Source organism: Carassius carassius, chromosome 32, assembly GCF_963082965.1.
Source record: "Carassius carassius chromosome 32, fCarCar2.1, whole genome shotgun sequence".
In the NCBI taxonomy this organism is placed as follows: Eukaryota; Metazoa; Chordata; class Actinopteri; order Cypriniformes; family Cyprinidae; genus Carassius; species Carassius carassius.
This window is the reverse complement of record NC_081786.1, coordinates 2,782,074-2,794,011: the sequence shown is the minus strand read 5'-3', so window position 1 is coordinate 2,794,011 and position 11,938 is coordinate 2,782,074. Positions and strand designations below refer to the sequence as shown.

The following is an 11,938-nucleotide window of genomic DNA, read 5'->3' as shown; positions in this document are numbered from 1 at the left end:
CAGTATAGTGTAAATTATTCTATCAGAAAAAATAACCCATAGCTCAGAATTTACTAAATTCACTGATAAAAAACTAAATTAAACTGATTGCTAAAGAACAAAGATTCCACAAAACAAATTTAGGCTTAAATAATATAAAATCAGGGAGGTTATTAAGAGGATTGAAGAGAATAAGGATATAAATAACCCTGTAAATGTTTGGTTTACTTCACCAGGAAAAGTGTGCAAATATGTGCTACATATGGAAAAATGAAGAAAGTTTGACCTTCATAAACTCAGTGTGTTACATAGTATACTGCAAAGCCCAATTGCCATTCGTTCCATTAGGACCCAAACACCTCAGATAAACTCAGACACTTGATGACAGATGATGTTCAGTTGCCTTGAAGCATTCTGAAGTTTGAGCCAGTTAAGTTGAGCATCGTCTGAACCAGCTCTGGCAAACCATAGTTGTGTTTCCAGCCCCAGTCACTGCGGGCATTGCTGTCGTCAAAGACCATTGGCCAGCTGTCAGCTAGAAGAAATAACACAGAAACTATTTGGAATGATAAAAAAAAAAAAAAAAAAAAAAAATATATATATATATATATATATATATATATATATATATATATATATATATATATATATATAATAAATATATTAAATATATATTTTGCATTGCATTGCATTGCATATCCACCAAAAACTATGCGATGCATGATCAGAATACATTGCAATTGCGTACAATACATCATTTTCTTACCAATGGATCTTCTGAAGTGAATGGGTGCCGTCAGAACGAGAGTCCACATGGCTGATAAAATCATCACAATAATCCACAAGTAATCCACACCATCCCAGTCCATCAGTTAATGTCTTGTGAAATGAAGAGCTGCATGTTTGAATTTAAAATAAATTAACAAACCATTAAGACATTTTAAAATGTAAACCATTGTTTCCGGCTAAAGTATGAGTCCATATTCCATAATAACGCTTCATCCAGTGAGAAAGTTCATCCACTGTTGTCTTCTCACATAAAAATCCACCAGCATATTTGTTTAGAGCTGTTTTATCTTTTTAAAAGTACTTGATCTGCGCATATTTCTCTCCTGATTCAGACCATATGACTTTTTCACTAAAAGCAATATTATGGATTACTGACTTACTGTATATTTTAGCTGGAAGCAATTGTTTGAAGTCAAAATGCCTCAATGATTGCTTTGTTTCTTATAAACATGCAAACATGCAGCCTTTCTCTTCACAAGACATTAATTGACGGACTAGAGTCCTGTGGATTACTTGTGGATTATTGTAATGTTTTAATCAGCTGTTTGGACTCTCGTTCTGATGGCACCCGTTCACCGCAGAGTGTCTGTAATGCAACATTTCTCCAAATCTGATGAAGAAACAAACTCATCTACATCTTGGATGGCCGATGACAGATGTGTGTGACTCTCACCAATGGCTTGTCGCACTGGGTCAGTCTCGTAGGTGACCTGCAGGTCTGGCAGGTGCCTCCTGATTTCTTGTACCAGCTCCTCTGGAGTGAAGCTCATAGCGCTGATGTTGTATGTTCGCATGGACAGCGCCTCAGCAGGAGCTTCCAGAACCTCCAGCGTGGCTCTCAGACAATCATCGATGAACATCATGGGGAGTCTCGTGTCCGGCCTCAGATTGCACACACAGTTACCCGTTTTCACAGCATCATGGAAGATCTGAACAGCATAGTCTTATAGAAGAGATGTAAAAAAATGGAAGCAAAAGTTTACACAGATGCATTAACACAGATGTTTAAGTATGATTTAGTATTATAGAAGATATTCATATTTTGCCATATAGATTTTCAGTTTTCATTTAGTGCTTCAACTGTGTACTTTTATTAGATTTTTTCTATTTATTTTTATTTTTATTACAGTTGTTGTCAAGGAAACATTTTCTTTAAATTTATTTAAGTTTGGGGTTTTTCATCGAAAATTAGCAAATTTATTTCAGCTTTATGTAAATGTTTAATACTCTTATTTTACAATAACAAGGCAACATTTATCATTTTGTTTTACATTTTAAATTTTTCATCTAATATTTTATTTCAGTTTTATTTTACTTTGGAATACTTTTAGTTTACAATAACAACACATGGCTACATTTCTGTTTTCTTTCATTTTTTATGTTTTTCATCTAATATTTCTATTTAATTTAAGCTATTTTCAGATTTTAAGCTTACATGTTTTTTTCAACTTTTTTTTTTTACATTTTAAGCTTAATTTCAATTTTTAATACTTAACAATAACAACGCACAGCAACATTTTCAAATGTTCTAAGATCAAGTGTTTCATCTAATAGTTTAAGCTTTATTCAAATTTTAATAACTTTCGTTTCCAAAACCACAAGGCAACATTTTTAGTTTTCTAATATTTCTATTTTATTTCAGCTTTATTTAATTTAATTATTTAATAGTTTTAGTTGACAATAAGAACATGGCAACATTCTCTAATTTAATTTTTATTACTAGTTTTTTATATCTAATGCATTCAGTTTTCTTTCAGTTTACCTGTAGTTCCTCCACCGGGTTGACAGTCTGCAGAAATGATTCCAGGGTATCTGAGACAGCGGAAGTCAAGACCATACCTGTGATGGTAATACTGTAATACACAACACAGAAATGTAAAGCCTTGAATAATGCATCACAAAGGTGATGCACGGCGATGAGGTAAAACAAAGCTAGAAACATTAATACGCATTAAGATAAGTTTGACATATTTGTAGATATATTTCCTCCTGGTACATACTGTATCAGACTTCTATTCTCTTTTTTTCATTTAATATAATGCTAAAATTAAAGTCTCATCAAAGGTTCAGTATTAGCAGGTGTTCTCTCAAAAGCATGCTGACCTCTCCCATTAACTCTGCGTGAACCTTGGACACTCCGTAAATGGTTTGTGGGCGCTGGATGCACAGATCCGGGGTTGGGTTATGAGGGGACATGGGGCCAAAGGCTCCAATAGAGCTGGGGATGAAGAGACGGAGCCCATGTTCTACTGCGACATCAAGAACATTGTGCAACCCTAAAAATGAGAAAAGAAGAAAAGAAACATCAGTGTACCTTAGGACTGAAAAGAGGCTGAAGATGACTGGCCCCGGTGACTAACCAGTGATGTTGACATCACGAGTGAGGGACACTTTGGCCTCTCCGTCTGCACTCAGTATGGCGCTGTAGTGTATCAACCAGGAGATGCGGTTGTTTACAACAATCTCATGCAAGTTCTTGTAGTCCAAAATGTCCGAATATATAAAGGGACCTGAGAAGAAAATTCTAAATAAGTCCAAAATAAATCAATAAAATTAAATATAAATAATATGCATATAAATTATTAACATTTATAATGTGTGTTGTTTATATAAATAGTATATAAATATTCTAAAAGTAAAATACGTTCAAATTTAAAATATAGATCAATATACTCAATATACACCTAATTTGAAACTAATCTACATAGTTTCTTGTACATACAACATTTTTGGAGAAGAATTATGACTAAAATGTCACACCACAAGCGAATAGAACAAATAAACATTTGTTAAAGTAAATGACAAAAATAAATATAAATAATTAAAAAAGTAGAATAATGAAATAAATTTTTGATAACAGGCATTTAAATATTTGTATTTATTAAAAATCATTTGTATTTATTGTTGCAAATTTTATTATATATTTCAAATATGAAATATTCATCTACATATGCATAGATTAATGTAATATATATATATATATATATAAAAAATAAAATCTATTTAAATTCAAAATGCAGATCAGTTTATATTTATGAACTCATACATGTGCATATATCACATTTGTAGAAGAATTGTGACTAAGATGTGCATATACTGACACTTCTTTTCAATAAATAAAGGTACATAAAAGTAAGGTATATACAGTACAGACCAAAAGTTTGGACACACCTTCTCATTCAAAGAGTTTTCTTTATTTTCATGACTATGAAAATTGTAGATTCACACTGAAGGCATCAGGGGCTATTTGACCAAGAAGGAGAGTGATGGGGTGCTGCGCCAGATGACCTGGCCTCCACAGTCACCGGACCTGAACCCAATCCAGATGGTTTAGGGGTGAGCTGGACCGCAGACAGAAGGCAAAAGGGCCAACAAGTGCTAAGCATCTCTCGGGGAACTCCTTCAAGACTGTTGGAAGACCATTTCAGGTGACTACCTCTTGAAGCTCATCAAGAGAATGCCAAGAGTGTGCAAAGCAGTAATCAAAGCAAAAGGTGGCTACTTTGAAGAACCTACAATATGACATATTTTCAGTTGTTTCACACTTTTTTGTTATGTATATAATTCCACATGTGTTAATTCATAGTTTTGATGCCTTCAGTGTGAATCTACAATTTTCATAGTCATGGAAATAAAGAAAACTCTTTGAATGAGAAGGTGTGTCCGAACTTTTGGTCTGTACTGTATATAATAATAATATATAATAATATATATATATATATATATATATATATATATATATATATATATATATATATATATATATATATAAATACAGAAAGAGTTGTATCACTGTTTATACATTATAAACAGTATTATTTATTTTTTTGTAATTTTATTTTATTATATATTTTATTGAAATATTCACATTTACAGAGACCTATGTTAGTAAATATTCTACAAATAAAATATATTTCAATTTAAAATATAGATCAATATATTATTAATTAATTCTACATATACATACATCACTTTTGGAGAAGAACTGTGAAATGTTTCAGTTTCTAGGACGTTGCTCACTGTGTGAATATACTGACACTCACCGCTTTGGTAAACATGAGCTGGAGGTTTCCTGATATCAGACAGAATTACATTATATTTTCCAAACTGCTTCCTTGTAAATAAAAAGGGAAATAAACAAGATTATTTTTCTCTGTAATGTCATGCATAAAAATTCCTTATAGCCTGACAGCTATTTCTATGACAACCCTAGATTCTGTAGTCAGCTAACAAAGAGTCTCTGCACTTTCTAAGCCAATCAGAAACAGCCCCTGCCTATCTGCCTTTCACATGGTGACACCTGGTTGGTTAAAATGTCATGGGGGCGGGGTCATCAATCTGAAGTTCTAAAATCATCTGAAAGTGCTTCAGTTTCACCTGAGCAGTTTGGTGAGCCCTACTCCCAGCTGACCCAGACCTCCTGAAATAAAAAACAGGCAGAAAATATGATTAAATCTCATCATCAGTGATGTGTTGCCATGGAGACTATGTTTCATGCTTCAGAATGTGGTAACCAGGGAAACATGGCATCTAAAGGTTTATATAACACCCATTTAGGCCTCAAAGCATCATTACAAAAAGACAATCTTTATAAATAGGATTACACAATAAACGGTGCATTACAAAAGCAATCACTTGTCTCCTGCTCTCATACCGGTAATGAGAACTCTGGGATGATCAGATTCAGAGAAGGACACCGAGTGAAAACTGGCATCCGATGCGACTTGGCGCGGAGAGAAACTGACACGGCGAGATAAAACAGCGAGAGACTGAAAGTCACCGGCGAGTGCCAGACCTCTCACAGCTCTCATACAGGACATCTTCTACTACTGTCAACACAGAGAGATGAATAAAGAGCATCATCATCCACCTTATTTTTAATCTAAGAGCGCTGCTGCTTTTTCTAAGATTGAATGTGTGCGGCTTCCGGGTCCATTCACTTCAAGTTGTTTTAACTGTACAATAACAGTCCATTATGCTGCTTGATATTGCAAACTGGTGTGTTTTATAATGACTTTAATTCATTATCATTATCATAAACACACTGGTCTGTAGCACAGATGCTTTTGTTATTTGCTGCACTCTGCTATTCCTCTATATTAATGAATATGGAGTCTCTGACATGCAGAAAATAGCAAACTTACACATTGCAAAATAAGGCAGATACACAGAAATGCACATCCAGAAATAATACTTCTGTATTACGTTTGTGTGCTGGGAAAAAAGGCTAATGGTCTATGACAATGTATTATGTTTTGTGTCTATTTGTTAATGAGAGATTTGTGGACACAATAATATTTAGTTTATAGTTTTCATTTTGAAGTGAAAATATTAACTTAGTGGGCCAGAATTGACACAGAATGGACCCAGAGCGCCAATTTACTATTTTAAATGTACTTAAATGAACTACTTATTACAGTTAATGGAGCTATTATTCAATATTTTAAAGAATTAGATGTACGTCTAAGACATCTTTACTTTTCATTAAGTCCTATAGGACAACTGAGTGAAATCAATCAGTTTACTGACACATCTTAAATTAAAATATGAGCAATTAACTAAATATTCATATGCCTGTAAATCATAGAATTATTTACCTTTCAACTGAATCTCTTTTACTGGGATTCTGTTTAGTCCGTAATCAGTTATTCGATTAAACTGTCAAAATACAATTTGAATAGAAGAGCTGATTCAGTATTTGACACTTTATTGCATTTAATATAATATACATATTAATAGAATCTAAAGTAATGGGTAAGATGACCTCTTTGACTTTAAACAATTTTACATTTTGTGCAATGAAAACTAAATGACTAAATATTTCTGTTTATTTCTCCTAGTAGCACATTGGCTGATGCATCATCATCCTGCACATGCTAAACTTAAATATCTTAATTAAATATCTTACTTCTAAATTTTACAAGTTATAATGTGGCCTCCATATAAGTCAAAAAGCTCAAATCTCTTCTCTGAAGAAACCCCGCTGCTGCCAGCTTCTGTTCAAGGCTATAACACTTTAATAGAAACATAAGACCAAGGTTTATAAGCTCCTCTCGGTGTATTACTACCACAACACGTAGTTTAAAACATCAGCGCTTATAAAGTCGCATTACTTACTTTCTAGTCTTATCTGAATCTGAAACAGCTTGTTTAAAAGACACATTAAACTGAACTGAGCTGCATGAAGGTCAACGGTGACTCTCTCGGTCACAGCACTAGTGGCTGGCTGTCGAGCAAGATCCTCACTTTGGAAATGCTTTAAATCCCCGGACAGATTCTTCTGGAATCTGTTACAGTGTGTCAGTTCGGCGGCGGCGGGAATATCAAAGGCTCCGGATACACGCGCTGTTACAGTGAAACATTCCTGCAGACTATCATGTCATTCATTCAGAAATATCCTATAAAGTGCTGACAACATAGATGAGAGAATATTGATTTACTCACCGCCCAAATGTCTAGAATAAAAGGGGGAAAGAAACAGCTAAATGACCTGTATGCGCTTACTTATGCAACTGCATATGAGTTACAGAGGATCAGGTGTAAATGTCTTTGACGGGACTGACCATCAGTTCTTCTTTGACCATCAGTATTGCATCAGCTACAGGTCTCTACAGGGAGCGAGATCCGCTCTCTGCTGTGATTGGTCAGTCAACCCGAGTCACGCCCACTTTACGTTATATTCAATGTTTACATAGTAAATTAGTTTCGTTTTGTTATTATAGTGGCCTCAACTTTTAGAGACAGACTCAAATGTAATTTAATACAACATTAAAAAATTATAAAGTCAAAGGAAGTGAAGTTTATTTTTGAGAAAGATACAAAAAAACAACAACTTTTCACTTGCTTTGATATGATCTGCATTCATCATTTATTATAATTAGTTCATAAGTTCCATATTTTAAACAACATATTTTATGAGATCAGTTATAAAAATAAAAAAATAAAGATAAATGGGTTTTCTTTATCTTGCAACATTATAAATTGCGTGTGTCTTTATTTCAGCTCTATTATGATGAATATGTCACATTTTATTTCTTACTCAAATGACTGAGATGATGTTTCCCTGCTATCTACATAGACTGTTAATAATCTGGTAACGGACTTGACCTATATATATATATATATACATAAACTTTGGTACTTGAATTCAGCATTACAATGTAAAGCAGAGCAATAATGAACACAAATAATCTTCTTTATGAATGACTGATGATAGTATTTTAGCCTCTCCTCAGACAGCAGACTCAGAGAGGTTATTGTGTTCAGACCATTTATTTAGTCTAAGTGAATCAATTTCATGTCTTCCACAAGGAGCCAGTGGAAATTTCCTCTGTTTGTCTTGTAAATAACAAGCAAGAGTACTACAGAATCTGAACATCTATTCTCATTTATTTATATAAAGTGTTGAACTCAGTGAACCCTTAAACATAGACTGTGTGTCACCGTGATGTGCTGGAAGACTTGTAGGGCTTGTTTAACGAAGGACTTTTCCCACACCTGCATGACATTTAGCACCCAATCAGGCTTGTGGGAATTTTCATGAGTCACATTCCTCATTTTTCCACCAAAAAAAAAAAAAAAAAATATATATATATATATATATATATATATATGTATATATATATACATATATATAAACTATAAAAAAAAACTAATGGCACACCAAAAAAAAAAAAGCTAAAAATTTTGAATAAAAATATTACATCATATGTATATATATATATATATATATATATGATATTTAAATAATATTTTATTAAATTATATATAAAAAAATAATTATATTTTAATATATACTTATTTTAAATGAGGAAAGAAATGCTAATTAAAAATATTTACCACATATATATCGTTCATATCTATACAGTGTGTGAATATTTTAATTATTTATAAACTTTAGTCCATCTTTCAAGAATCATTGATTGCAGTTGTAAAGAAGGTTGGGTTTAGGATTTAGGCAATGTCTGGCTTAAGTCCAAAGAATCTTTGACACAGCAGTCTTATGTTAGTGGCCATGCTGCATGTCTTGAGCATACTGAATCAACGGTGTGTCTTTCACGGCATGAGTGTCAGGTTTGCGGGTAGAGATGAGGCCATGACTCAAATGCAGGGAGAAATGGCCTTTAAATGATCAACAAAAACAACAACAACAACAGACTTATTCAATTACATTTTAAAATACCCAGTCATTCAAGTAATATGAAGAATAAACTTTATTTCAGAAAAAAAATCATATTTGGCATATGCAGTTCTTATATGTGTACAATATTCTTATATTACATCATATTAATATTCATATGGCATTTAACACCACAATAATTTACCAATTATTTTATCAGAGAGAGAAATTCAAACACCCCCACACACACACACACACACACACACACACACACACTGTTAGACTTTTATTTGTGCACATAACACTAATTTGTGGAATTTGTGGTCCGTTCTTCAACCCACAGAGTGTCTTTCACAGGCTTTTGGCTACTATTTTTTATTAAACACCAGAAGACGCTGTTTTTGACACTTGCAAAGCTTTGAATCTTTTCCTGAAACAGTCAGGAAAGCCTCATCGCTTCATGAGGCTTTATTTGCCCATCACTACTACCCCGAGGGACGGGACGGGACGGGACAGGACAGGTACAAACAAACAATGGATCAGCATAGTATTGCAGACACCAGGAGAATAAATAGGGAGACAAACGAGGGAGAAAAAGGTGGAGAAACTGAAACAATAATGAGATAACAAGAAGGGTGGGGTCAGACAATAGACAGGAGAGCATATACTGTAGCACCAACAACAACAGTGACATCTGGTGGCCAACTAGGGCACACTAGCGGAACTGTCACCGAGCATTTGTGTGTGCAGCAGTCATGCAGGAAATACATTTATTGTCTGCTTCAATAGCAGCACATAAGCATCCCAGAACTCCACGGGATCTGCAGGCAATTATCTCACTTGTAGTATTCACTGCCCCTACAGTCGCAACATTAGCTTTCATAAAAATGTCATGCCCTTGTGCTTTTGTATTTAGTAGCTGTTCTCAAGCATGCTGCAGAGAATAGTCACTCTTCTGAACAGGGAAGCATATGTGCTTTTCAAATCATATTTTGTGTAAATGGGTTTTGCTTTTGCAGTCAGGAAGAATGATGCTGGACACTCTGAACAGTTTTGTATCAGTCATTCCTTCTCTATACCTATTTTCAGTTTTATATTTATTCTTTTATGCAAATTTTTTTAAAATAAAACAGCCAGAGTTCAAAGTGTCCACTACAGCAACATGCAATACTTTTGACTTGATCTTACATTTGCAAAGTGATGAATGAACTGGAACTAATTACACATACAAATTTTAATCTCTTTTTAGATCATCATTTAATTGGAATGTAAATCTAGTTAAAACATTTTACTCAAAATGTATTTAAGGCAACTTTATGTTTTGTACCTTGAAATATCAAAATTATTCAAATGGAGCACTGGCTTGTAATTGAGGAAAAGGTATATATTTACAGCAGTGAATTCCACTCACTTAAAGGGATATTTCACCAAAAAATGAAAATTATGTCATTAATAACTCACCCTCATGTCGTTCCAAACCCGTGAGACCTCCGTTCATCTTCAGAACACAGTTTAAAATATTTTAGATTTAGTCCGAGAGCTCTCAGTCCTCCATTGAAGCTGTGTGTACGGTATACTGTCCATGTCCAGAAAGGTAAAAAAAACATCTTCAAAGTAGTCCATGTGACATCAGAGGCTCAGTTAGAATTTTTTGAAGCTCTCGGACTTGATCGGGGTTGATTTTGAATCATTGTAGGATGGATGTGTACACACACTTCCAACACACATTTATGTTCAAACAACTGTTTGTGAATTTTGCCTTCAATGACCCCTTTAACAATATAGTTTTATTCATTAAATAAATAAAAACCCGCAGCAAATGAAAAAAAAGCATCTTTGTTGATTTTAAATAAATAAGGTATTTTCTTCTTCATCATCATCTTCTTCTTTTTTATGGTTTAATAATGCACGCATTCAGAGTCTTTTGGGCATTTTTTCCCTGTTACTGAAAATGAGGTTTCAACTACTCTTCTGGTTTTATCATGACAGTTTAATTAGCTCAGAGCGGTTAAGCCTCACAGTATCTCTGTCAGATGCGGCGCAGTGTCTGTTTGAAGATTTGGACTCTCTCCACTGGGACGGAACTAAAGATGGGGGCTTTTGTCATATTCCTGTGACAGAGGGTTTTGCTTGTGCTCTGCTAATCTAGGAAATTCCCGTTGTGCTGAAAGCAACTGAAGTGGAGCTCACAGACTGTGTTCAAGGAGTTTCTTTTCCCAGCATTTTTCCTTTAACATAATAACCGGTTTAAATATGAATTGAGCAATAATACATGTGTTTTCAAATAAATAAATTCATGAATGTTTTGCTGTTTAAATTCTGCAGAAAACCCAATAACAATGGCAGGTTTCCAATATCATAAAAAGTCAACTTGTTAAACTGCGTTTTTTTTTCTGGACAATATTGGTGGAAATATTTTTATAATCTTTTTTTTTACAGATATACATTTAAATAAATAAATAAATGTTATATTAAAAACAATTTAAGGGTGGAATTTATGTATTTATTTTGTAGTCAGAAGGTTTGTGTACAGAAATGGACTTTCATAATCAAACCCACATTGAGAAATATTCGTTGTTTATGAAAGTATGATTTTTCTTGGACAGCAATGGGGGAAATATTTATATATTTAACCTTTAAACATATATACAGAAATTTTACTTTGAAAAAAAAAACATTTGTGTTTATAAAAGTGTTGCAAATAAAATGTATGGTTTTTCCTTTACAATAATAGTGATTTATTTATGTGTTTGCTTGTTTGCCTGTCCATTTAATTATTTGTTTGTTTGTTCAGTTAAAAAACTTTAAAGTTTGTGTACAGAAATAATAATCATATATCAAATTAAAAAAAAATGATCAGAGTGAGAAATATTCATACAATTGATAAAAACTGATTTTATGTATTCATTTATATTGTTTTAAAATATATAAAGTATATAAATATATTCACACCTCTCTCTCTCTACACACACACACACACACACTTACTCACTCACTCACTCTCTCTCACACACTCACACACACACATATATACGTTTTATACATATTTTT

The 11,938-nt window shown here is 33.4% G+C and overlaps 1 protein-coding gene across 2 annotated transcripts; it reads right to left on the bottom strand.

Moving 5' to 3' along the window:
* Positions 1–78: 78 nt before the first annotated feature.
* On the bottom strand, positions 79–7,336 carry LOC132112385 (L-threonine 3-dehydrogenase, mitochondrial-like). Of its 2 annotated transcripts, XR_009424937.1 has the most exons (10): positions 7,213–7,336; positions 5,423–5,597; positions 5,146–5,188; positions 4,812–4,882; positions 3,129–3,278; positions 2,872–3,044; positions 2,531–2,621; positions 1,442–1,711; positions 746–874; positions 378–514 (listed from the first exon to the last, which is right to left on the bottom strand). XR_009424937.1 is itself a non-coding variant. In XM_059519839.1 (9 exons), the coding sequence occupies exons 2-9, from the start codon at positions 5,586–5,588 to the stop codon at positions 375–377; spliced, it is 1,104 nt and encodes a 367-aa protein (XP_059375822.1). In that variant the 5' UTR covers positions 5,589–5,597; positions 7,213–7,336; the 3' UTR covers positions 79–374. The 2 variants fall into 2 exon arrangements, 1 of the variants encoding a protein (XP_059375822.1); XM_059519839.1 differs by lacking the exon at positions 746–874 and having other exon boundaries at positions 79–514.
* Between the last annotated feature and the right edge of the window lie 4,602 nt (positions 7,337–11,938).

What these genes read in the sequence shown, in the direction of transcription:
- LOC132112385 (XM_059519839.1), bottom strand. Translation starts at nt 5,588, where the DNA reads ATGTCCTGTATGAGAGCTGTGAGAGGTCTGGCACTCGCCGGTGACTTT. An exon ending in GGGCTCACCAAACTGCTCAG is followed by an intron (nt 4,883 to 5,145) that starts GTGAAACTGAAG and finishes TTTATTTACAAG; the next exon opens with GAAGCAGTTTGGAAAATATA. An exon ending in ACCCGGTGGAGGAACTACAG is followed by an intron (nt 1,712 to 2,530) that starts GTAAACTGAAAG and finishes CTCTTCTATAAG; the next exon opens with ACTATGCTGTTCAGATCTTC.